Source organism: Gymnoscopelus microlampas (genome assembly GCF_963454915.1).
Source record: "Gymnoscopelus microlampas genome assembly, chromosome: 11".
In the NCBI taxonomy this organism is placed as follows: Eukaryota; Metazoa; Chordata; class Actinopteri; order Myctophiformes; family Myctophidae; genus Gymnoscopelus; species Gymnoscopelus microlampas.
In genome coordinates this window covers 5656770-5684004 of record NC_139948.1, presented here as the reverse complement: position 1 = coordinate 5684004, position 27235 = coordinate 5656770, and the positions used below count along the sequence as shown (strand labels likewise).

Below are 27235 nucleotides of genomic sequence, written 5' to 3'. Positions count from 1 at the left end.
CTAGCAGCTGGAGGTGGAGGAGGTAGCCAGCAAATTCTCAGTAGTCTCAGTAGCAGCAGGTAAGATTACTTCTGCTCTCCCCGCTCCATTTACACCCTTTACAGCCTTCCCAGCCTCCCTCAAGACACCAAGGACGTCCCAGGAAGGAGGCAGCACGTGGCGGGTGAACACCAGACGTGCCAGCAAGGAGGCTGAGGGAATGATGAGCAAGGTTAGCAACGTTATCAAAGACCTGAAGGGAAAATACTGGTGGATGTTCCCTGTTAACTCATCCTCTCTCCAACCGGGAAACATCAGGACAGGGGGGATGTGGAGTAGAGGCTCCCCGCTCAGAAATCTCAGAAAAGCCCCCAGGAAATAGCCGGTGGCCGCACCGTATCCATTAGCGAAGGGACAATGTACGACACAGATGATCTGCGGGAAGATCACACAGTACAGCAGGTCTGCACTCATCAGCCAGAAAGCCATGACTCCTTTCCCAGTGAATGCCAGACCGGTGCTAGCCAAGCCCACTAGCAGCACACTTAGGCGGATCACCCATGCATACTCCCTCTCTGATGCCTAGAGAGAGAGTGGAAAAGACTTGTTATTACAAAATGACGACATCGATGCAATATTAGATCTAAGTATTTGCTTTATGACCGTGTCTTAATGACGATGCAAATCAGTGTTGGCCATCTGATCTCCTTCTTGTGCCTAATACCGAATGTATGCCCCGTCATATGGTATGCGGTGTGGCATGCAGAAAATAGCAATGTGTTGTGGATGAGCTTGTAGATCTGCTATCTTCAGCGTGTGACACCATAATACGTCAAAGTCGGGCTTCAAGCTCATCAAAATTCTCAGGGCTTAAAACTGTGGTCTCAGAAGTGTTTATACTCGTTCACCGATAAGGTCCCAAATGTATTTCTTCAATTCAATAAAGCTGCAATCCATAACTTTAATATCCTACCAGGGATTCGAACAAGATCAAAAGAAGTCACACACATCAATATGAATGACAGGTGCAGGTCATGTGATCATCACCTGATGAAACCGGCATGTCCAGACCATGTCCAGACCTTAGCACAATCATACAATATACAAACCTAATCATGAAATATACAGCCTATATGGTAAGAGTAGATCTTGTGAGACCACAGAGTCACGTTTGTTCGTCGTGTTGTCGTCTTGGTTTAGCGTTGCTCGCCGGTAGCCGGCGCCGTGCATGCTTACTTACTACGGAGGTATGTTACAAAACATGCTTTGTTTGTATTATGAGTGGTTTTATGAGTCCTTATTGCTGTTACTGCACTTCCAGAATATCTGGTGTTGTGAAGCAGGACGTGTGTGGGAGCCAGAGACCACACACAGGTAGATTGGCAGAGTCTGAGGTAGGAGTTAAAATATGTCCATTGTGTTTGATAGCAACCAGAGGTTCATGTGCACAATGGAGTTTATTGCATTCACCCAGCATGGTGGTTTATGAGTAAACCTACATACCTTTTTGTGATGTTTAAATATTATTTTCTGTATTTTACAGTGCCAGACCAGACCCAGACCCTGGTCAGCCCATGCTCCTACCTGTTGGGTACATCGGTTCAGCTTAAGGCTGAACTGGTGACACACAGGACCGTGGTCAGCAGGGCAGTCACTGTTCTTTTCCTCCATTTAGTTTATTGTTTGTAGTTGCTATACACAAGTGCCCCACTGTTGGTTCAGCTTTTATAAGAGTCCTCAATTACCATTGATGACCGTGCTTGTCCCTTCCCCACTTTTAGTGTGCAGTGTTTTAACAGTGTTCAATTTCATTAGTGTGTGTGCAATGTAAGTCGTACGTGTCTTAACCAGTTTGCAGTGTGGGTTATTATAATCTTATCAGTGTGCCGTGATATTCTTCTTAATTCTTCTTAAAATGTAATTATTGCCCCCCCCCCCAATAACTGTTGGTACCGTAGACTCTCTTCTGCTGCTATTTGAATAAATAAAGTTATCAATTGATTGTACACACGAAAGCCTCTGTCCATCTTGTCAAACTTGTGTGGGGAAATTTGGTCACAACAGTAACAGTAAAGTAACATAGTTTGTTCATGGTCTCTCCCCTTAAAGAGAGTGGCGTAGTCACTTTGATTTATCCAAAAGTATTGTCAGTGTCCCTCTGGTCACATTTGGTGTAGGTCGGCAGCGGACGCAGAGGCTTTTTGTGTTTCTAATTGGAGGCACTGAGATTGTAGAGCAACAGGTTAGGGTTGGAGGAAAAGAGCAGTGGTTGTCCAGGAGGAGATCAATACCATCCGTGTGCATCAGGGACGTGCAGAAGGATTTGGAGAGGCAGGGGCTGGAATTTCAAAAGGGCACCTATTGGATTTTTTTTAACGAACAATTACCATACGTTTAGGCCCAAAAACCTGAAAAATGTCCTCAAAGTTAAACACCCAACAAGCTTTGAACTGAGCAGATTGGACCTTCCGTTCCAGAGATAGTGGCCAAAATGTCTTGAAAACGACGACTTTCAATCGCCGATTTTCGATTGAGTTTTGGCCATTGTCGCCCGTTTTTCTTTAATAAAACAGGCTAGAATCTGATGAACATATCAGGGCTTTGACTGAGCGTGTTAAGCAGCTACAGGCAGAGAATAATAGGCTAAAAGACAGGTGTAATGAGACAGCGAATGTAGAGGCCCTTGGGCCAGCTAGCCAGGTAGCTGCTAACGGTGTCAGCCATAATCTAGCAACAGAGCGGGTGTATGTTTATGCACCAAGAGAGAGGAAATGTCTACGCTTTTCAGGAGTTATGGTTCAGGATGGTTTGACTGTAGAGGATTGGGTGGAGGAGGTGCGAAAGTCATTGGCCCTCATTTATCAATGGAGTGTAAAAAACGGCTTATATTTTTGCCTATATTTCCAAGTAACCTTTATCAAGCGATCCTATACAGCCAATCCTAGCGTACATTTGGTCGGAGCTTTGATAAATCTGACGGCTGAAAACGAGCTTTATTTAAATAACACGCCCTTAAATATACCCGAAACGCCCCGATTTTACGACACAAAGAACCAGAATACGACCAAACAATGCAAGGAAAGCCAATAAGAAAGAGTTTTGCCGGCTCGCCTCGCTGTCAAGTCACACACACACACACACACACACACACACACACACACACACACACACACACACACACACACACACACACACACACACACACACACACACACACACACACACCTACTTGCAAGCCCAACTGCGTAATGGTACAATCTTTATCAATGAAGTAGGCTAGTATAGCTTACATGAATGACAGACTCTAAACTCCTGAAAATGCTCTCGCATAAGCGCTCGTATATTTTGAAAATAGCAGATCTACTAGCTCACAACGCGTCACATTGATGCGTTGTGAGCTTGTGTGTCCAGATGCCTGTCAGACAGTCAAACAATACTGTTCCGATGGTCTAGGATGGAACAAACGGGTGTAGGCAAATAGTAGGGCGGGTAATTGATACGATAGTGCACTTTGTGATACAAGCGCAACATTTGGCACAGATGACCTTCATATGACCCTAATTGATAATCAACCTCTGGCCACGCAGAATTCCTAAGATTTCAAGATGGCCACCACCAGTTTTCAAAATGGCTGCACCTGGGCCAATGTTTTGGACTTTATCACTTTATCGCTTATTTTAATATATGAGAATATGTTCTGGAGGTATGTCTACCAAGTAAGATAAAAAATAACATTATGTTCCAATATGGCGGCATGTTTTCCAATATGGCTGCCGATAAATTGCAGAAATGTGCATCTGCTTATGGTTTATCCACATGAGCTTGTAGTACATGTATTTGTATTAATTAGCATTCACAGAATCCATTTATGGAACATTTTAAAGTAATTTATTAGCTTGGTAAAGCTTAGTGCTTACTTTTTGTTTTGTTATTAAGTCATTATAAACACGTTCTCATTTACAATGGTGTCTGGGCAAGTGACAGGCCAGTGTACTAGCAACTGCAACCACAGAGGGGTGTGCAGATAAGTCCAAACTTAAAGCATTTGCAGTGGCCAGAACATGCCATTCTACATCCACATCATGTCAGCTCCTGGCATGATTTGGCCACTGCCGGAAGATCCGTCCAGTGTGGAAGCCAGGTTCTGCCCTTCTGGTGCCATCCCCAGTGGATTGGACTTGGCAAAACAGGACTGCACAAGAGTGACTGGCCCCATATTGCTTGGAATGCAGCTTTCCTGCAGTGTTCCTTCAGAGCAGCACTTGTTGGTGGAATGCAGTCATATGATCGCTGCTTTCTTGCAAACAAATCCAGTCGTGCCTCATTCACTTCCTTGTAAGAACTACTTCTATCGTACATGAGTGCTACGAACTCCTCAATGACTTGCATATTTTTATTATTTACTGCAACAGGTGTTGAACCTAATTTTGAGAAGTTTCATGTCTGCCATGCTGACCTTTTTCCCTTTCCATGGAAGGACAAAACTCTATGGCATCCGCTGAATGCATGAAAGAAGCAAAGACCTGATGACTTTGATTCAATAGCTGATGCAATTTCATGAACAGGGTTCCATCTGAGGTCCTTCCCTCCTTCCAAAGGCAATCCACAGCTAATGAACAAGTGAAACTGTTCAACAATGTCATTAAGTCAGTATCTGAGGCAGAGCTGCAGAGGATAGCATCTGACACACCATGATTCGCAGCTCAGATACTGTTGTCGTAGTTGCACTTGTTCGTATTAACTACATCTGAGAGATTTATTGTCAGTATCAGCTGAGAACGCAGGAGTCTTACAGACCCCTGGTATTGCTAAGGTGGAGCGCCACACTCACCGTACCTATTCATACACTGAGTTGGCGATGCCCAGGATCGAACCCATGACCATGTGATCCGAAGGTGAAAGCTCTATCGACTGAGCTACCCAGACACAAAGACTTGGCTTGAAAAAGGTGTCGAAGGACCTCAGATGGATCCCCGTTCATGACATTGCTATTGGATGAAAGTCATCAGGTCTTTACTTCTTTCATGCATTCAGCAGATGCCATACAGTTTTGTCCTTCAACGGAAAGAGGTCAGCACCTGTTTGAGAAAATATCCCTATACATATATACGTTTTTAGCGGCGCTAGCCGCTCTATACACTGCTCTATACCTGACTTTGTCCGTGTTCACCGTCAACGTTCTGATTGGTCAGACACGTCAACAAAGTGATTGGTCAAGCTTCACGTGACACATGGCTATAAACACATTATAAACACATATCGATGACAAAATGTATCAAAGGCGCCGCTACCTTCACACAGGGTGTGATTTTTGTATTTATTGGTGAACATATTGAAAAGTCTGTTGCCCTAGGTCATTAAAAAGCTATCAAATCACTTTAAAATGTGCTATAAATGGATTCTGTGTATGATAATTAATACAAATACATGTGCTACAAGATTAACCATAAGCACATTTCTGCAATTTATCGGCAGCCATATTGGAAAATATGCCGCCATATTGGAACCTAAAATATATATTTTTTATCTTACTTGGTAGAAATAGCTCCATAAAATATTCTCTTATATTAAAATAAGAGGGAAATCAAAGATTTACAGCCCCAGCAAAGTGATATAGTCCAAAATGTTGGCCCAGTTGCAGCCATTTTGAAAACTGGTGGTGGCCATCTTGAAATCTTAGGAATTCTGCGTGGCCAGAGGTTGATTATCAATTAGGGTCATATGAAGGTCATTTGTGCCAAATTTCTCGCTTTTGATCACCAAGTGCACTTTCGTGCAGTGAAAACAGCAATTTCCCACCCTACTAAAAGTCAACAACTGCCTTTGACCTGACCTGAGATCTGAGCGTACGGTACCCTAAACTCAAAGTCAGGATATATTGATAAATGCCGAAAGTTGTGGTGATCTCGCCGTACACCAATTATTTGGTCTACAACACGTTGATAAATGAGGGCCAGTGTCTGTACAGCAAACATCTTTTAGACGGGGGAAGCTAAAAGGGAAGTCAAATTTGGCTCTTCAGCAGATAGAGCCAACCCGACTCAATTTTCATATTGCTTGACAATTTTGGTTGTGATCAATTATGTGGCACTGAAGAGACAGTTCTTTTAACGCCGACAACAGGACAATGAGTCCATACGTGAATGTTCTCATGCGTTGTTACATTTGATGGAGCTGCTTAAATGCAAGGATCCACATGGTGTTTTACATCCAGAATTGGTAATTCATGACACTTGCATTGAAAATGTATGTGATGCTAAATTACAGCGTGAATTCGCTCACCTGGTTCGGCAACACCCGAACCAGTCATTTACCGAGGTACGCAATGCAGCCATCAAATGGGAAAAGCGAGGGCCCCCTACTAGTACACACAGAGCACGAGCCTATTCTTGTGACTCTCATGCCTCAGGAATTGGTCAAGGTGAGGTTGATACTAATGCCTTTTATGTTAGGCCCAGTGATGAGTTGGGGGAATTGAAGGAGTGTTTACGTAAACAGCAGGAACAACTTGACGCCATTCTTAAACACCTAGGCCCGAGCTCTTCCTTTGTCCCTAACTATGTAAATCCCCAGGACTTCCCCAATGGCAATAGGCCGAAGCCATACACGTTTCAGCAGATGGTAAACCAATATGCATGCGGTGGAACAGAGCAGGTCATATTGCAAGATTTTGGCTGGTTGACACTAGTGGGGCTCACAGATGCGATGAGGTCAAGGGGACAGGGCCAAAGAGTGGGGGTAAGGGTGAATGCTAATTGGACGTTGCCCAGTGGTTGAGGTCATCATAGGGGTGTGGTGGTGCCGTCCTTGCTTGATACCGGGTCAATGGTAACTACCGTAATAGTGGAGTCACAAATGGAGGTTCCGTGACCATCCTTTGGCAAGGATGGTTTGACGATTGATTTGACCTCTATGGACCCTTTAAAAAAGATTTAGCCCCCAGGTCCCTCCCAAAAATCCCGGCATTTTTTGCTAGACAGCCAAATTCAAAATGGCGCCCGGCGCCGTCTCTAAAAATTAACTTTTGATCTGGATGACCTAGAATCATGTATGAAGGCACTTTTCCATACAAGTCAACCATGAGGATTCCAAATCTGACACAATTTTAATTGTAAGACCTCGTTTTGACTCCGAAATTCAAGATGGCCGACATCCAGTAGAGTAAAAACTTATACCCAGGGGGCAAAGGGGGGTATGCTGCATTTGCCCTGCCATAAAAGGTTGGCCACCAGAAATAATATCTATGACCCAGTAGGATCACAACCTATATGGACAACAAGGTCACCTTGCTGCTGGAAATCCAATATGGCCGCCTCAATATTATCAGAAAATAGCTTTGGCAATAACTTTTGAACCAGATGGGCTAGAAATAAAAACTTGGTGTCTATTTCATGGTTTCAGAGCATGAGAAACTCAATGGAATACTTATCTTTATGATTGGGTGTGTCTGGACCTTTCATTTGCATATTTCCAAGATGGACGCCACGCGAAAATGAGTTTTACTATGACTTTTACAGTGACAGCTGACTGTTATGGCAAAAAGTCTGCTTTTTAAGTAATATGAACACATTTGGTCAGTTGGTCAGCGTATGCCATGCGCCATTGGTTGTTCCTGAAATGTGAAGCATTTGGAACAATCGCTGAACGATACCAACGTCTGCTGTTGAATGATGTGCCTGCTGGCACAGAGATCATTGACTTCTGTTTTGACCGGTACAGTGGACCTAGTCTTAAGACAGCTGAGCAAGAACACAGATATGCTTGACCAAAACCTACCAAAGAATATGAAGTTAGTATGCATTACACAGCTCCAGATCCTCAGGAGTTTTTTGCTGTGTCAGCTAACAAGGCAAACCTATTGAGTTTCCTCTGTGACGAATGGTGTGAAAATGAGAAACTTAAGTCAGCCCTTGGTCCAACACATCTTTACCTGGGTGGGGGGTTTAAAGAAGAGACAAGGAGTGTGGTGATCAAGGAGGGGTCTATTGAAGATGTCCCTGCACTAGAATCCACACAACAGGAGGCTGATACAAGAATAATACTCCACACCCTGTACAGTGTCCAGAATGACAAAGTTGACAGAGTTGTCATCCATGCCAATGACACAGACATCATCATCATGTGCCTTTACTATGCAGCAACCCATCTCAGATGCCTTCCAGAGCTGTGGGTGAGAACAGAGCAAAATTCATACCTTCCTATCCATCAAATGGTATCAGCACTGGGGCTCGCACAGTGTCGTGCCCTGCCCTTTATCCATAGTTTAAGTGGCAGAGATACTGTACCACCAGCTATCCCTTCTTCACTGGGAAGAAGGCATGGTTCAAGGCCATCATGCGTCTGGATCTCTGCACTTGAGGAGTTTGGTGAAAACTCTTATGATTCCCTCTCAGATGACGTCCATCAATAAGGCACGAGACCTCACAATTGCTGTATATACATCCAAAGCGGACCACCAGGACGATTTTGACCTGAGTAAGCTTAGAGTGTACAAGTTCCTCAATAATAGATCAACCCTCTTAAAGCTGCTGCCCCCGACAAAGAATGCCTTTGACCTCCACCTGAGAAGAGCTGTTCTAGCAACCATAATAGATAAATGTGCACATATCGCCAAGCCGGATATTCCTTCTTTCACAGAGTATGGATGGTCTCTCAGTGCTAGCAATGCAGTCCCCCTTGCATCTACCGAGCCAGCCTGACCTGTGTCAATGAACAAGGCAATATCATGCAGCTGTATCAAAGGCTGCCAGAAAAACTGTTCCCGTGCAAAGAAGGCAATTCCATGCTACTTAGGATGCCGTTGCCAGGGACTAGAGACATGATGCAGCAAGATCAGTGCAACACATGACAACAGTGACAGTGAATAGCATTGTACCATAGTATCATTGGCTTTAGAAGCAGGCAAGACAGCACCATAGAGGTCAAAATGAACCTTTTGTAGGCAACCTCAACTCCGCCTTTACTCTATTTGTCACTAAGTACTCTATCTTTTGTTATGTTACTTGAATGCATACCACTATGTTAATTTGTATAGCCCTAAAGTTTAAGTTTTTGGCAAGTCTTGGAGTGTGCATGTGTCTTTTATGGCAGGGCAAATGCAGCATACCCCCCTTTGCCCCCTGGGTATAAGTTTTTACTCTACTGGATGTCGGCCATCTTGAATTTCGGAGTCAAAACGAGGTCTTACAATTAAAATTGTGTCAGATTTGGAATCCTCATGGTTGACTTGTATGGAAAAGTGCCTTCATACATGATTCTAGGTCATCCAGATCAAAAGTTAATTTTTAGAGACGGCGCCGGGCGCCATTTTGAATTTGGCTGTCTAGCAAAAAATGCCGGGATTTTTGGGAGGGACCTGGGGGCTAAATCTTTTTTAAAGGGTCCATAGAGGTCAAATCAATCGTCAAACCATCCTTGCCAAAGGATGGTCACGGAACCTCCATTTGTGACTCCACTATAACACAGGCCTTCTTTGAACAACATCTTAAGACCCAAACTAACAAACAGCTGAAATCTTATAACTGGCTTCACTTAACAGCAGCCAATGGATTGGACATCCCATATTTGGGATATGTGGAGTTGGATGTTGAAGTCCTGGGCACAGTCCTCCCACAGATGGGTATTCTGGTGGTAAAAGACCCTCCTAACCCAGTTTCCAAGCATCGAAAAACTGCTATTTCTAGGGGGACTGTCAATATCCCCATTGTAAATGTTGGCGAGGAAGACCAGTGGCTGAAACCAAAAACAGTGCTGGGGTCTCTACATCTGGCCGATCTACATTCCCCCTCCCGGTCAGTACACGTGGAGGAGCAGCTTGAGGACCCTGACAGGCAGGTCGTATTCATTCAGTCCATGTCAGCATAGCCCCGTCCCCCGCCTCCTCTCTCTCCCTGGTCTGAACGAACTGAAGTGGCCTGACCTGCCCCCTGAAGATGTACAGGCGGCCAAGACATTGATAACTAAGTATCAAGACGCATTCAGCCTTCTTGATGGGGAGTTGGACTGTACCAACTTGATCCACCAGGACATTCCAGTGATGGACGAGGCCCCAGTACGCCAGCGGTTCCGCCGCCTCCCCCCCCCCCCCCCCTTTCAGTTGTCACTGATCAAGGCCCACATACAAGACCTACTACAGTGAGGCATCGTGAGAGTGAGCTGCAGCCCCTACTCCTCCCCCATCGTGGTGGCCCAGAAGAAGTGTGGGGATATACGGCTGCGTGTCGAATACAGACAACTCACCGCCAAGATAAGAAAAGCTGCCTACCCTCTGCCACGCTTTGAGGAGTCGTTGGATGCCCTTACCAGTTCTCGACTGGTTCTCGACTCTCGACTTGGCTAGTGGTTAAAATCAAGTACCAATGGCAGAGAAAGTCATAGTGAAGACGATTTTCTGTACCTCGTTTGACCTCTTCGAATTGAACTGAAAGCCATTTGGACTCTGCAACGCACCAGGCACCTTCCAACGCCTGATGGAGTGTACCGTCGGGGACCAGAGTTTCCAGTCACTGATGCTGTACTTGGATGACATCGTCATCTTCTCCACAATCTTCAGTCAACACCTGCAGCGGTTGGAGATGGTCCTGAGTCGACTCCAGCAGCACAACCTGGTCATTCACCATACGAATGGATGTTTGCCAGAAGCCCCAGCTGCTTGTTGACTTGACTTGCTGGGATGAGCCGATGAAGAGCCATCTTCTACTACACCAGATGATTGGTTGAAGGAACACCAAGATCATCTTGCCACTGTGTATGTTGCTGCCCAAACAAATCTGGATGCAACCGCTACAGCCAGGGAGCGGCTCAAACCCCCAACAGCCACATCCATTCTTCCAGTCAGCACCCTAGTCTATCGGAAAAACCATGGACCAGGACGAAGAAAAAATCAAGACGTGTGGGAATCAACAGTCTACCAAGAGGTGGAATGCCTTGACAAGGTGGGTACAGTATACAAGATCCAGTCCCGCAACAACCCAGAACAGCAGAAGAATGTCCAACTCCCCATCAAGAAGGCTGAATGCGTCTCGATACTTACACATTTCGGGTTCTATATCCAGTACTTCGCTTTGGGTCTCGCTATGGGAGAGGGCCCCTGGCGTGAACACAGAAGCATTTCTTGATACACTTCCAGACAATTTCCATTGGCTGGACTTTGATTCGCCTTCCTGCCCCCCCCCCCCCCCCTCCTGGCCAAAACATTGATAACTAAGTATCGAGATGCATTCAGCCTTCTTATCTTGATGGGGAGTTGGGCTGTACCAACTTGATCCACCACGTCATTCCAGTGATGGACGAGGCCCCAGTACGCCAGCGGTACCACCACCCCCCCCCCCCCCTCTCAGTTCTCACTGGACAAGGCCCACATACAAGACCTGCTACAGCGAGGCATCGTGAGAGTGAGCTGCCCCCCTACGTCCTATATAGTCCGGGGGTGATTCCAAATCACCACTTTAGTTCCTCTTCTCGTCTGACGGCTAGCTCACACTGCCTCTCAGCCACAAGCTAACACCGAGCAAACACGCCAGCGTCTTCCGCTCATAATTTGTTTTGTCTTAGGGACAGCTCTGCATGCCACCAGCTAGCACCAAGGGCTACCAGCTGGTCAAATACGGTACCACCGGTGAGCCTAAAAGCTCCCGCTGGACAACCGTGGCATGCTACAGGCTAACACCGGGAAAATGCGGCAGCACTCTATGCTTCACATCATGTATTTTCCCGAAGTGACCTCCTAGCCCTGAGCTAACACCGAGAAAACACACCAGCGTTCCGCTCTTGTGTGTTTTCATCTCTGGACAGCTCTGCACACCACCGACTAGCGTCTTGTGCGACCAGCTGGCATGGCGCGCTACCACCGGTGAGCCTGGGAGCTCCCGCTGGAAAGACGTTTGCACATCATATGCTACCAGCTGGCCTGGCGTGCTGCCACCGGTGATTTCTTAAGGCTCCCGTTAGCAACACGTTTGCACACTGCATGTTATCACCGGGTAAACACGACAGCATTATGCTTCACACCGTGTTTTTCCCTGTAGTGACTTCTTGGCAACACGTTTGCACGCTACCTTTTTAGCTACAAGCTAACACAGAGTGAGCACAATAGTATTGGTTGCCCATACTATGTTCTTCGTCGCACACTACCACCTAGCATCACATGATACTAGCTGACCTGACACGCGACTACTGACATGCTTCACAAGTTGCTGTTAGCAACCGGTTTAGCAGGCATTAGCTATACGCTAACACTGCCCTTGTGTTGTTTTTCTCTGGTTAGTATAAACCTAGTAAGCTTTTCTACCACACAGAGACGTCTCTCCTACACCAAACAGGGGAGAGGACACGGGCGAGGCCTCCTCCTCCATATGTCTTATATTATGCCGTCTTACATTATGAAGCCTCCTCACGTCAGAAGCTAGGGCTCTGACGCTGTGTCCGATACTAGACCTAAGAGCCCTCAGTCAGAATCTAAAGGTTTTCAAAATGTTGACTACCGTGGGCCACACGGTCACACTCAAAACCTGCATGAGGATGGCAGGTCTCATGGCCTCGGCCATTTCGTTATTACGAATTGGGAGGCTGCACATGAGACCGTTTCAGAGGTGGTAACGTCCCGGGACATTCCCAACCGACGTCAATACCACAAGGTGCTAGTCACAACAGAATTTGTGGCGGCGCTCAACCACTGGGGGATGATATACTGGGCTTGCCAGTATATTATATTTATTGTGTAATGATGGTGGGTGCTCAGTGATTAATTGGTGTTTCTGTACATTTTAGGCTGAACTGGTGACACTCGGGACCGTGGTCAGCAGCCAGGGCATCCACTGTTCTTTTCCTCCATTTAGTTTATTGTTTGTATAGTTGCTATACTCAAGTACCTCACTCACTGTTGGTTCAGCATTTATAAGAGTCCTCAATTATATTTTTATTAACATAATAATATTATAATTCTCGTCTATCCACCAGAAAAAATAAATAAAAATAAAAATATATTCATATATAGGCTATATATACACCGAAATAGTCCATTCTGTATAATCGGCAGTTGAATATGGCTTATTTTCTCCAAAAAACGCAGTCTGGGAGAAGAAATGTGTTTTTCTACATCTCATGACATGGGAGTTGATGGACTGACTTTTTTTGTGACCTCATCATTTCTGCTTCTATCAATATTATTTTTTATAATTAAAAAATATATATTTATTTTTGAAAGGACGTATACATACTGTACGCCTTTGGCAGGCAAGTGTTGGATTTGAAAGGATATATATATACGTCATATACATATCCATCTAACATGGTTAAATTTGATACAGGAACATAATTTAGGATGGTAAGTTGTACCATGTAGTACCCGGGATTTGGTTTGTTCCCCCTGTGAGTGCTGAAATTTCTACTGTTGAGATAATAACGGACAGCTAATTTGGGAGGGCGAGACATTTCCCTCAGAATTTCATCTTGTGAAACAGTAGTGGTCCTCCCCAACCACAATGTCTCAATAGAAGTGCTAATCCAACCACTGCAATTGTGTTAGTTATATTGTATTAACATACTCTATCATAAAACATTGTCAAAATAACGTTTTATTCACAAAAAAGTTTGGATTGCAGCTTTAAAAGAGCTGCTATCACACCAAAACCTCTTTTGCGTAACTGAAAGCCTACAGGTCCTCTGTGCTTATCACAACAACGGTTTAGCATTTCTTGGCAGGATGCAAAGTGATACAGTATAGCCACTGCTATATACATGAAGACACATGAACACAAGCAGACACACACATGCAGAGACACATAGTTACATAATTATAGTACAAAGCAAAGTTTCCAACCTGTTTCCTGAGGTAGCCTTTGTAGATATTCTGAGTGAACATGGATGCAGAAGAAAGCATGGCAGAGTCTACGGAGGACATGACGGCTGCAGTCAATGCTCCAATGCCCAACGCAGACACCCAGGATGGGGCGAGGTTGAGCAGGACCAGTGGAAGCACATTCCCTGCCTCCCCTTGCTCAAACGGAGTTGGAAGACCATACTCTGTCTGGTTCCAGTCTGAAAGGGGGAACCGGACATCCAAAGTGATGAGAAGATGAACTTGAACATGTTTTTTGTCTTATAGTCTGTTGACCAGCAGAGGGCAGCCCAATGACAAATATTTCATCATTGATCAGCGAGATGGCAACAATTAGGAACAGAATCAATCTTTAAAGTCATTGGGCCGGATTCACAAAGCAATTTACGTCCATGTTTTATTGTCTGTGATTTTAGAGGAGGCTCCGCTCTTTCTCAAGTCAGCTCCGAGGCTGACTTACCAGGGATCAATGCTTGCGTATGTCATTAGAATGATTTATTCTTGACATGATGCAGATTCCTATTTTCTAGTCAACAACTGAGGGACCCTGACAACAACTGAGGGACCTAATAATTCAGCTCTAAATGTAAATGATAGGCTATCATTTGCATTTAGAGCTGAATTATTAGGTCCCTCAGTGTGTTTGCCAGTGTCGGCCAACTCAGACAAAGTTTCACTTAATGATGAAAATAGACTATCCTGCCTTAAGGCCGTGCTATTAATTTATAATACTGTAGGCTACTGTATATTAATCACATGAACGCCACACACAATAGCCTAATACATCTTCTTACCATCTGATGAGGAAACCACTGTAAAGGTGAGCAATGTTCAGTAGAAAAGGCTTTATTAGTCTATTATTTAGTGGTGGGGTTAAACGTTGTGAACTTCTTTAGTCTCATTACACATGAGATCATTACGTTCAGCTGATCCATCATGCAGTAGAGGGACTAGCTTCCAGACAGAACAGATGTACTAGTTGTCTGTAAAGGCGATGCGACATCTGTATTTTTAGATACAGAGACGGAAACGTTGCTCTTCTCCAGCACCAGTGTTGCCAGATTTTGAGAGAAATAAACAACCAGATCTATGAAAATAAGCCCAAAAGAAGCACCAATAGGGCACTAGGCCATATGAGAACTGTAAATCTTGAAAATAGCCGATCTGCAATATTCCACATTTTATTTGAAGATTTTCAGGTTCGGGTTTAGTATTGGAAACGTCGGAGCGCTGCGCTGTCGGAGGAATGCGCTGTCGGACTAACGTACTGCACCCTTGTGAATTGCATGTCAGTTTTAGCTTACAGAAAATACACCCTCCTTTAGTAACTTTATTTACACCTTATTTACGACCAGCTTAGTGAATCTGGGCCATTGTGTGTGATTTTCTCTTTGGTATTTTGGCTACACCTTATGGTGACTAGTGGCCACATCAAATGTGATTTATTTTGCCTGCGGCACCCTGCGGCAAATGTGATTTATTTTGCCTGCGGCACCCAGGCGCAGCGAATTCTGGTTGGTCTGTGGGGGGAACCAGTGGCTTCCAACGTAAAATTCAGATCACTTCCTGACATGCCTATGTAATTGGTGACGTTTGGAAATATGAGTCAAATAGGACCATGGCCAGAAAAGCGAAGTGAGAAAAAACAAATCCACCGAATCAGTCTGGATCCCAGGCTAGGTGGTATTGCCTGAAGCTCATAAGGGCAATATTCTCCCCTAGCCAAGCAAGCGATCTGTCTTTGCTCAGCGGTAGAAATTTGGTCTCATGCAGTCGAATCCTGGGTAGAACAAAAGTTACGGATTGCAGCTTTAACGGTGTGTGCAATGTTTGTAAAGTACCTGCAGAAACAGCCACTGCTCCTATGATGAATGAGGGAATCAACGTGATGAAGTAGATGATCATTGAGGCAAAACACGTGATTCGGGCCTGAGCAGGTGATGCAGCAGAAAGGACCCTCTGATAGAATGCCTGGGTGCCCAGTCCTCCCAGGGACTGCACACACACGCACACACACACACACACACACACACACACACACACACACACACACACACACACACACACACACACACACACTTGTATTACTATACTTGTGAGATCAAAATATTAGTCAATAGAGTAGTAGCACATACACATCAAATAAAGTAGTAGAGTCAGAATACCAGCCGCAACACATCAAATAGAGTAATGCCACTTGAATACCAGCGCCCACACATCAAATAGAGTACTACCGCCTGAATACCAGCGCCCACCCATCAAATAGAGTACTACCGCCTGAATACCAGTGCCCACACATCAAACAGAGTAGTACCGCCTGAATACCAGCATACACTCATCAAACAGAGTAGGCACCGCTTACTCACTAGGTTGATCTTTTCTGCCAGAATGTGCCAGCATGAGGTTCCACACAGCTGAGTTAATACACCAGACATTGGGGTCAAGCCAAATAAAATAAAACTAGAAAAAGTGCTCCTCGGTGCACAGGTCTCAGGTAGGTAGGTTAGTGTGGGCCAGCAATGTTCGGAATTCACCAGTCAGTCTGGAATGTGAATAATCAGGCGGATGGGACGGATCCGTCTTGATCACTTAACTAAAGAGATCATTTGTACTGATATGTGTGATGTTTGGACAAGATTTGTAGGAGCAACCTCCTGGTGGCGCTATAATAGGGCAATGCTAAAAGGGTGGCATATGTGGCCTCAACGTAGTGCAAATGTACATGCAAAGTTTCACCGCAATCGGACGCTGCGTTCATGATTTGCAACATTTTGTTCAAAACGGGCCACTCCTGCAAACTTTAGATGTCAATCGTAGCCAATCAGTATAGAATATGAGAAATATAACAGATCCGTCATGATCACATGACTATAGAGATCATGTCTACCGATTTGTGTGAAATTTGGATAAAATCTGAAGGAGTAATAGCAAAAAAAATGTTTTATATAAGTCGGCCTCCTGGTGGCGCTTTAAAAGGCAGATGTGAAAAATGCAGGGCAAAGGCTTTTCCTTGGTCTCTAGGGAGTGACTCTAGGGTTATAGCGCCACCATGAGGCTGATTTGAAAGTTTTCAAGTGGCATTTCTTCCTCTGCCCAGTGAGAATGTGCGTGCAAAACTTCACAGATTGCATGCTGTGTTCACGATTTGAGGCATTTTGTTCAAAACGGACCAATCCTGCAAACTTTGGAAGCCATTTTTAAACAATCAGGATGGAATATGAAAAATCTGAAAAACCTGTTTCGTTTAATGACTATAGAGATACTGTGTACCGATTCGCGTGACGTTTGGACAAAATATATAGGTGCACTGTCAAAAAATTGGTTTTGCAAAAAGCGGCCTCCTGGTGGCACTATAACCGGCCCATGTGACTCTCTGCCCATGTTTGGGGCAGAGGTTCTGAATTGGCATCCACGGAGTGGGTGTGCACAGTTTCGCTGCAATCAAGCCAACGGTGCCAGTTATTAGCTGTCCACAGACGGACGGACAGACGAACGGACGGACAGGGTGCAAAACATACTCTCTCGCCATGCCTTTCGGCCTGCGGAGACAATGAGATACAGTAGTAATACCATCAGACGCAAAACAAAGGAACTGAACCAGTGCACACATGGACGTCACCGCTGTCGGGCTGAAAGCTTTTAGCTGTAGCTTGTAACTATTACTTTTAAGACAATGGAAAAAATAACCTGTGTTCCAATGGACCCAATGAAGTTAGTCACAAACTCTTGTTACCAAACAAACCCTAAAGCTATTCTGAGGCAAACATTCTGTGAACGTTGTAGATCTTCCAGCTTGTAGGCCGCTACTTTTGTGCAACACTGTCATACCACAAAGTATAACATATGGCGTTAATTTATGAAAAACATAAAAAGATGAAATATGGACATTGAGGGTCTCTGCCTGACAGTGCGGATATGTAAACACAGGTGCACATTGTACATGAACTAGAGGGTCGGGGCACTGCGCGCCCCTCCCCCCTAGCCGCTGCGCGGGGCTTTGTGTTTGTTGGTCTCTATAATATATAAAGCCATAATAGGAGATGTTCCCAATGGAGCTATGCCCAAATATGGAGTGTGTTGTCTGACCTCACTTGGGTCTCGTTGGGCGGTTATATAAAGCCATAATAGGAGATGTTCCCAATGGAGCTATGCCCAAATATGGAGTGTGTTGTCTGACCTCACTTGGGTCTCGTTGGGCGGTGGTCGGCGATGACGCTAAGGAACAACATGGCCGACTGTAATGTTGTGAGTTTGTGTTGGCCGCAATTAATTATGCTGCGAGGGGGCAGATGTGTGCTGAGCAGTATGAAGTGGCCTACAGACTGCGCGTAGTAATTCTGCACGTTGTGGCGTGTCTTGTTAGTGACATTGATATGTTGTTTTTGTGTTTAGTCCCACACAGTGGCAGGTTTTTTTGGGGGTTTTGGGTTTAGAAATGTATATATAATAATATAGATATAGATAGATAGATAGATAGATAGATAGGATTTTGGGGAAAACAACAACTAACCAATAAGAGGAATTCATCGATCCATTTTCCAACATCCTCCGTCTTGAGCTCCCCCATCCAGGGCGGTGAGTGTAAAGGTGTGAGTGTCACATTAGATGATGATGGGTGGAGAATTACAAAGGGAACACACAGCCACTGGGAAAGGCAAGATAAAACAGAACAAGGAAATAGTTAAACAAAAATATAATTATGTTCACCACTAGTGAACTATGCTATCGGGGATGGAGGGATTGTGGCTAGCACGCAGGGAATCCAGGGTTAAGAACCTCACTCATGGACACCTCAACCCATGTTCATAGATAGGAATCGAACCCTTGACCTGAGGACTCACAGGCTGCCACACTGCCAATTGAGCTATAGCTTTGTCTAGCCTGATGGTGTCTGTTGAAGATCATAAACTCTTGCCTTCTGTCATGAACCAAACCCCTGTTTCACTAACACTAAGATCGGTTCACAAACCATTTACCAATACATAAATTGTATGTCTCCTCGGAACCGAAACTAGTGAAAGTAGTCGATCTACAAGCTCACAAAGCGTTGCTATCCAAAAAGTTGTGAGCTTGTAGATCAGCTATTTTCACAAGGAAATAGGGTAGGCCTATACATTGAAAATAACTACTCTCAAGAAGGCATTTCATGTTATCTTTAAAGTAAAAGTGATTTACTTTGGTTAAAATAAGTCTTAAATAGCTCTATATTGTGATAGTACTCATTGTTATAGAGTGTTTGTTCAGTAAAAGGAGTCTCCCATGTCTATCCAGCTCTTTATTAAACAGAAAATGCATGTTCAGTGCTCTCTCCTGATTGGCTTAAATGTTGTCACCTACCTGAAAATGTACTATGTTCTGCTTACTAAAGAGCTGGAGAGACCCCTGTGACCGAACAAACGCTCTGTAGCAATGATCACTATCAGAAAATAGCAATTTAACCTTTTTAAGGGGCCAAGACCGTAGGGCCTTTAGACCCTTATTGCATCTCTACACTTTTGTCTTCTTCTTCTTCTTCTGCCATTTTTCACAGTTCTGGCTTAACCGTGCAGTCGCTTTTTATGAAACTCTGTGTAATGGTAGAGGGTCATGTAAAACGGTCAAGAAATTAAACTCACAACTATTGGCCAAAGGGTGGCGCTATAGCAATCAATCAACTTTGAACAGGTATAACTCATGCCCTGTTTGATCTACAGCCATGAAACGTTGATACACACATGCGTCTCCTCTTGCCAAACAACTTTCACGGTCTAACTTTTGACCTCTGACCTTTATATCTCCCACCATTTTGAATTATATGACATATTATGAAATTATATGAACAGCTAAAATCTATCTCCTCCCGGGATTTTTGAGCAAAGTAAACAAAAAGTTCTACACATGTACTTTGAACTTATGCCGACAAAAAAATCGGGGGTGGATTTTTAAGTGAAAAGATTAAGCTTTTATGAGCCAATGAATATTGCAGTTTTATGAAGATTATCCATATGCCCCTAACACATACATGAAGACTTTTTTTTAAAACATTGCTTACACATTTGTCTTGACTCATGAGGAAACACAATATCTATCACTTTGACCAGTAAGCTCACATTTTGCCACTTTGAGCAGGTTTGAAAAACTTAAACCCAGGATTTTTTAGCAGTTTTTCAAACTCTCACACAGGACGAAGTGGCTTTGAAGGTAATGTAAGTTTCTAGGACAGCAACCTCATACAAGATGGTCCATGGTCGGGATGGGTGGAGATGGGTGGAGGTGGGTGAAGCACACTGCACTCTGGTTGGTTGGGGAAATCCCACTTCCTTATACCCAGGACAGGCTATGGTTGGTCCAGGCTTTCATTTTTTAGCAAAACTAAACAATAAAAGCCTGGAGATCGAGGCTAGCATTAACCTGACTCTGGCTGTATTGACTTCACAATACAGCCTCCATCTGGATTCGCTCAGACAGTAGAGCTGCCCGCACCACTGCGTGTTCGAACCAATCAGCAGCTGCAAGGGGCGGGATCATCCAATCACCTGCCAAGTAGCTTGAAAAAAAAAAAGGGACTGCTCCTTCATTGATTGTGCTACCGAGGTCCCAGATGGAAGTAGCCTGTGAAACAAATGTGATGCAAGCTTCTTCCATCTGGCAGTCAGGTTATATTTGCATGCCTGTAGGTTAGGGTCAGCTATTTAAAATGCTCAATTGTTAATTGCATGGCCTTCTTTCTCTCAAGTTCAGTCTTCAATGTTTCTATGTCTTATTGTGCATATTACTTATAGTTTGTCCTAGTTGTTTATTTTTTTCTCTCTGCATTCCTTGGCCCCGTTTATCACTGCTTGCAACTATATATATTATTATTATTTTGTCTGCTCTCACCAGACTGATGAAGATGATCAACAGCTGGATGACATCGGTGTAGGCCACTGAGTAAAGGCCTCCCAGCATTGTGTAGGTGATAGCAACACCTGCAGACAGGAGGATGGCGTAGGACGAATGAAGATCAAGAATCACACTGACTGTCCCACCTGTAAAAACATACAATACACACGTGTCTATAAGAAAATTGAACTCTAGTGTCCCAACTCTGCGCATAGTGTAGGTGAACGAACCATGACAATAGGCAAACTTTCAGCGAAGATAGCAGATATACAACACTCACATGCCTTCCACGGAGTGCACTTTTGTAGTGGTTAAATATTGTAGGAAAGAAAACATCATTTAACCAGTAATGGAGATGTCTAATTTCTAACAATTAAAGATGATGACCTTTCCATTTTGGTTTCTGCTCCTATAAAATATCCTTTTGTTTCTGTGTCTTTTTTGTTTCTGCTCCTGAAACCTAGGTAGGTAGCCCTAGGTAGCCCTAGGTAGTATGTACTGACTGATAAGTAATAGTGAACAGAGCCAACAGCTAAAAAGAGTTAAATAGCATTGATGTTGCAATGAACTTACACAGTAAGGCCTGCATCCCATGTACTGTACCATTTGTACACTCTCAGAGTTACATACCTGTAAGGGTCCATTTGGCGCAGGTGGTCCATGGACCCGACATTGAATAACAGTGATATAAAGTATGACTGACCCACGATGGGCAAGACCTAGTCGGTTGAGTGTCTACAGAAGTACCGGAATTTGGTGGAAGTAGAACCCAAGGAAATTATGCCAAGGCTTGTTTACATTTTCCGTGAAGGAAACGAGTGTTGTGATTGGTCGAAAAAGATTGTTTCCGGGGGAAGTACATACGATGGTCCCGCTCTATAGACACTCTCTGCATTAGGTCCTGACCAGGCTTTTCTCCTCAGAGATGATAAAAGACTGGGAACGAGGCTATGACTGACCCAAGGCACCCAGGGTGGCGGCCACCCACAGAATGTCACCGAGCAGACTGGGAAGCAGAAGGGCTGTGGTGATTGCGTTGCCATAGCGATGCTGAAATGGATCCATCATCGTCACGAAGCACTTAGACCTCATTTGTTCAGCAAAGAACAAGCCTCCTGTTGGGACACAACATGAAGGTGATGGATTAGACCAGTGGTTCTCAACCTGTGGGCCCCACCTGATTTTTTTTTTTTTTGTGGGGGAGGGGGGGTCCACAGAAGACAGTGAAGTGACAATTTAATTGAAAAGAAAATAAAAAGCATCAAAAGTAACCAACAAACTATACTATATGAACTGGTCAAACATTGGCCAAATTATCAAATAATATAAGTTTGAAAATAGCCGATTTTGAAAATAGCAGATTTACAAGCTGTGAGCTTGTAGAGCTGCTATTTTCACAATATTTATCTGTGGAACCGAGTCAAACTAAATTGAATGACTCAACTCCTACAATTTCAAGTGCTTGTCAGGATGGGGGGTCCCCCAGTTCCAATATGATTATTTTGGGGATTCAAACTCTCACACAGGACAAAGTGGCTTTGAAGGTAATGAAAGTTTCTAGGACAGCAACCTCATACAAGATGGTCCATGGGGGTTGGGCAGACACTTCTCAAACAGTGGGCCCACGAGACATGTCCACATGTTTCTTGTGATTTTGTGACAACCATCACGTCATTATGGATTATTAATGTACTATATCAGTACATTGTACAAACTCATATCCAAATACAGCAAATTGTATACCCTAAAAACAAAAAAAAACTACTTTGTACCCAATTCCCATTTTAACTAGTATAATGGAATAGTCTAAGCCCATCCCTCAAAAAATGCGGTTCGCTGGCTCATTTAAAACAACCTTAAAGACTCACCTTTCTGGAGGCCAAAAGAGGACGTGATGCCATTTTGCCGCTCGACAGACGACCCCCCCCCTTTTTTTGTACATATGTTATTTATTTTTTTGCATTTTTGTTTTGTTTGTACACATATTTTTTTCAGTATTTATGTGATATTTGAACTGTTTGGTTGCTACTATATATGTCTATGAATTGAATACCCAATGGAAACAAGTCCGCAAGCACTTTTTTGGATGGACCTTTTAGACAAAGTATTATAAATGTAATTGTGCTGTTTGCCCAATAACATATTCAATCAATCAATTAAATAAATTCTCTACTGCCAGAGTAATAGTGTGATCCCCAGTGTCACCCCAGTGCCAGCTTTAAACAATCATGGAATATTAACCATGATCGCTGTCCTCACGGCGATCACCTCGTCTGATTGGTCAGGTCCGTCAACGTTCTGATTGGTCAGGCCCGTCAAGGTTCTGATTGGTCAGGCCCGTCAAGGTTCTGATTGGTCAGGCCCGTCAAGGTTCTGATTTGTCAGGCAAGGGGACTATTCATGACATCACTATGATGTCATGAATATAGAATTAGATGTCTATATAAACAATGACTAAATAAACAATGAGTAATATCTAGAAATATTTAGTAATTTCATTTTATTATTCATTTGGCTAAAGTCTCCTTCTAGGTAAGTTTTTAGCGGCGCTAGCCGCTCGGATCCTGCTCTATACCTGACTTTGTCCGTGTTCACCGTCAACGTTCTGATTGGTCAGACCCGTCAACGTTCTGATTGGTCAGACCCGTCAACGTTCTGATTGGTCAGACCCGTCAACGTTCTGATTGGTCAGACCCCTCAACGTTCTGATTGATCAGACCCGTCAACGTTCTGATTGGTCAGACCCGTCAACAAAGTGATTGGTCAAGCTTCACGTGACACATGTCTATAAACACATTATAAACACATATCGATGACAAAATGTATCAAAGGCGCCGCTACCTTCACACAGGGTGTGATTTTTTATGTTGCTGGGGTTCCGCGGACCCCCTGCTGGTCCACGGACCCCCTGTGGAGTGTTGGGAGGCGCGGGGACCCCCGTGGAAGATGACGGACCCCTTCGGTGTTTTTTTTTTTTCATGAAGGTGGTTGCTTGTTTCTGGCGCTTGTTTTTAGAGAACCTGGCATGCCAACCTGGCATCCCAATGGCGGCGGCGTGTTGTTTTGCCTCGGTGGTGCGCACGGTAAACGGTACGAAGCTGTTTCCCCTTCCGTTTTGTCCGAAATGTGGTGAGTAGAATTAATTATGTTGCGACGTGGAAACTGTGTTGTGAGCAATGAGAGGTGCCCTACGCCACCCGTAAATTCTCCGCGTCCGCCGTGGCTACTGTGTTGGCGAAAAAATGAACACATATATTTTGAACGTGATTTCCAAGTCTGTTACATCACAGGCTTGAATCTCAGCTCTTCCCGGACTACAATGGATTACAGTTGAAAATTGAGAGAATATACATGCTGCTTTTTACCGATGAGGAAGGTCATCACACATGAAGGGGGCCCTAGGGCCCAGATGATGCCACGAGAGGGAGTGTAGACAGCCTCAGCAGTACCCATGATGGAGGCTCCTCCAACCCAGGTGGCTGATGATGAAGACAAGGCATTTTACACAGTTACACATACACATGAACACACACACACACTTAGATTGACACTTGCACACAACAAAAATGTTTGCTGTCAGGAACAAACCTTGTACTCTATGTCCAAAACCGTTACTTTTCAATAAATGAAAAAAAAACCTAACTTGTGTCTCCAATGTAGTATTGTAGTATTAAGAGCCACAAGCTCTTAATACTTTTCATTGGTTAAATATTTACTGCAGAAAGCCCACATGGAAGACTTAACCACTTTCAACCTGGAGTCCCTATTTTGGGCATGTCACTATAGGCAAAATGTTTCATGCATTTTCAAAGTAGCAAATCTACAAGCTCACAACGCATTGCATCTTTTCAGTACTTTTGTACAACGCTGTCGTAAGACAATGTGCAACAGGGAATACATTTTATTTTAATAAAAAAATGAAATGGATATACAAGAGCCCTCATTTATCAATGGAACGTAGAAACCAGCTTAAATTCGAGCCCAGGAATGAGTTTACGCTCACATCCATGTGGGATTTATCAAGCAATCCTATACAGCCAATCCAACCGTACATTTGGTCTGAGCTCTGATAAATCTGAAAACGGTACAATCTTTGTCAAGTAGGCTAGCAGCCTACATGAATGACACCAATCCCATCGTCATGAATGCAATACGTTTGTATATTAATTTAACCCATTACCCATAACCCATTTCAATTACACTAAAATAAAGCAATCATGTATTCCTTGTGAGTCACAGGCTGCCGTTAAACCACATTAATGAGAGATAGCCCGGCAAGGCAGTCATAATCTGAACGTTTGTGGAGTGATTAATGTGTGAATGCATAAACATTAATGGATGAAGGCTGGTGTGTAGGGCTGCGCTTGAATCTGTCGGGAGTCGCGTTGAGAACCTATGCACATTGGCTACAAGTGGCGGGCCTTCAGATCAGGAACCAGGCCGCACTTTAACCAATCAAATGTAGTGGGTGGGATTTACATCTGTGCGCTCACTTCCCACTGGAAACAAACCGAAACTCATTTAACAATAGCGTCCTCGAAGCCGACAAAACCACAGAAAGTTAGTAACATTTTAACTTGCTCTTTCGTCATAGAAACAAGTGTGCTTATAACCAAAATGATCCATGTTCTGTGGGAGAAATGGTGTTAGTGTTCCGTGGAGAAATATTGTTAGTGGGAATAAAACATAGGCGCACCACCGGAAGTGGAGGGTTGAGGGCAGACCAAAACCCCGGTTTCCAGTGGGCATAGTTCTACATAATCACTCCTCCCAGAGTCAAATCAAAGGTAAAAAAAACAGCAGGTGGCGCTGTTTTTACTTTTTTTACCATGGGTTCCCAGATTGGTGCTGGGATGGTAATATCTCCGATCTCCCGTGGCCCAAATAAATCCACAGCCTGAAGATCACCTGCGCTGGGCACAGGTTTGGAGCTTCAGGTTTTAATCCTTAACCCAAGTTACACACAACTCCAGAGGACTTAGCTTCTGTATATACGTTTTAAAATATTTACAGCTGCGCCTTTCCCGACTCCCGAAAATGCTCTCGCATAAGCGCACGTATAGCCTAGGACTGAGCCAATCTCAGGCTCGTATAGCCTAGGACTGAGCCAATCTTATCTGAAGGACTGTTAAAGCACATGTTTAAATGGGTGAATGATTAAACAACTAACTTATAACATTGCAAATAGACTATGTTAGATTGTTTCCATATCGCTTGATTTTAACACCCGTTTTTTGGTCTACACCAATTTGATAAATGGGGGCCAAGGTTTCTGCTCTCGTATTATTGCTCTACCTAAAGCTGACAATGGGAATCCAGAAAATTGTTTCACAAACTGACAAAGTCTGGTGGCGAGCAATGACTTACTGAATACATAGACCCAGCTGTACTGATGTAAAGATGACGCCACCAGTCTTCGTGAAACCATTTTCTTGGAAGGCTTTATCAATGCATGTTTTTCAGATAATTACTTTTCTTCAGATGTTTTGGGGCTTGTAGATCTGCTGTTTTTGAAACATTAGGAAATCTTGAACAATTGTGAAAAATTATTGTGCACAAATTGTATTTTCTCACCTGTCATTGTGAAGATGCCAATATAAATGTTGATGTTGCGTCCTCCTATCAGGGTGACTTCACTTTTAGATCCCACACATTTCTTCTCCTCCCTCACGGATTTCCTAGAAGCCCAGATCCCCATCGCCAGGATCAAGGCATAGAAGACCAACACTGCTACCAACCCAGCTATGTTTAGAGCCATTGTGAAACTGTAACAAACAAATGCAAGCAGACAGGATGTGTAACAGTTAACATATTGAAATGTTCTTGAGCGATATATTGAATACCTAACTGCTCTTGGGCTGCCGCTGCCATCGGGTGAGTCTAATGATAAAATGTATTATTTATCACGGAAATTTCATAATTAATGCTGACAAATGCATTCAATTCCATGCCTATTCACTGTTTCAACTGCACTGAATCAAAAGTAAATAACCGTTATTTTGATATACATTCTCATATCAGTTACACCCCCTTTTTGTGCTCAGCATGGGTACAACTTTTTTTTTAATTCCTTACATACTGTAAGTTACAGTACAGTATCATAATCTGAGTCATAGCCTACAGTAGCTGTTGTTTTGCTATTATTGTGGTTAGAATGAGTGCAGAACAAAAGTGCATTGTCTTGCCTCTATATGCACACATACATTATATATGAACTGGGGACCCCCCACCCTGACAAGCACTTGGAATTGTAGGAGTTGAGGCATTGCATTTAGTTTGACTTATTTAGTTTGACTGGTGATAAACCAGAGGCATTATGTGCATACTGGGCCCTGATTGGTCCCTCACAACTTCGGAGGGAGAGAAATACAATTTCTATTGAGAGGGGCCGGACCTAACCTTTTTTTTTTTGCAATGGCAGATTCGTCTGGAACCAGGCTACACTCCTCATGCATTGAAGGAAGCATGAGCTCAGTTTGGGGCTCTCCCCAGGCCGGCCCAAGGATTCTGGTGGCCCTAAGCAAGATGTTTTTTCGTGGCCCCCGCAAACACCTCCAT

The 27235-nt window shown here is 43.9% G+C and overlaps 1 protein-coding gene across 1 annotated transcript; it reads right to left on the bottom strand.

Moving 5' to 3' along the window:
- Positions 1-26435, bottom strand: LOC311054528 (high affinity choline transporter 1-like; the record flags this gene model as incomplete). Its single annotated transcript, XM_084070541.1, has 8 exons — positions 1-561; positions 13799-14016; positions 15658-15811; positions 18327-18461; positions 20675-20823; positions 21637-21792; positions 24043-24156; positions 26252-26435. The coding sequence occupies 8 exons, from the start codon at positions 26433-26435 to the stop codon at positions 1-3; spliced, it is 1671 nt and encodes a 556-aa protein (XP_083926667.1).
- Positions 26436-27235: the final 800 nt, after the last annotated feature.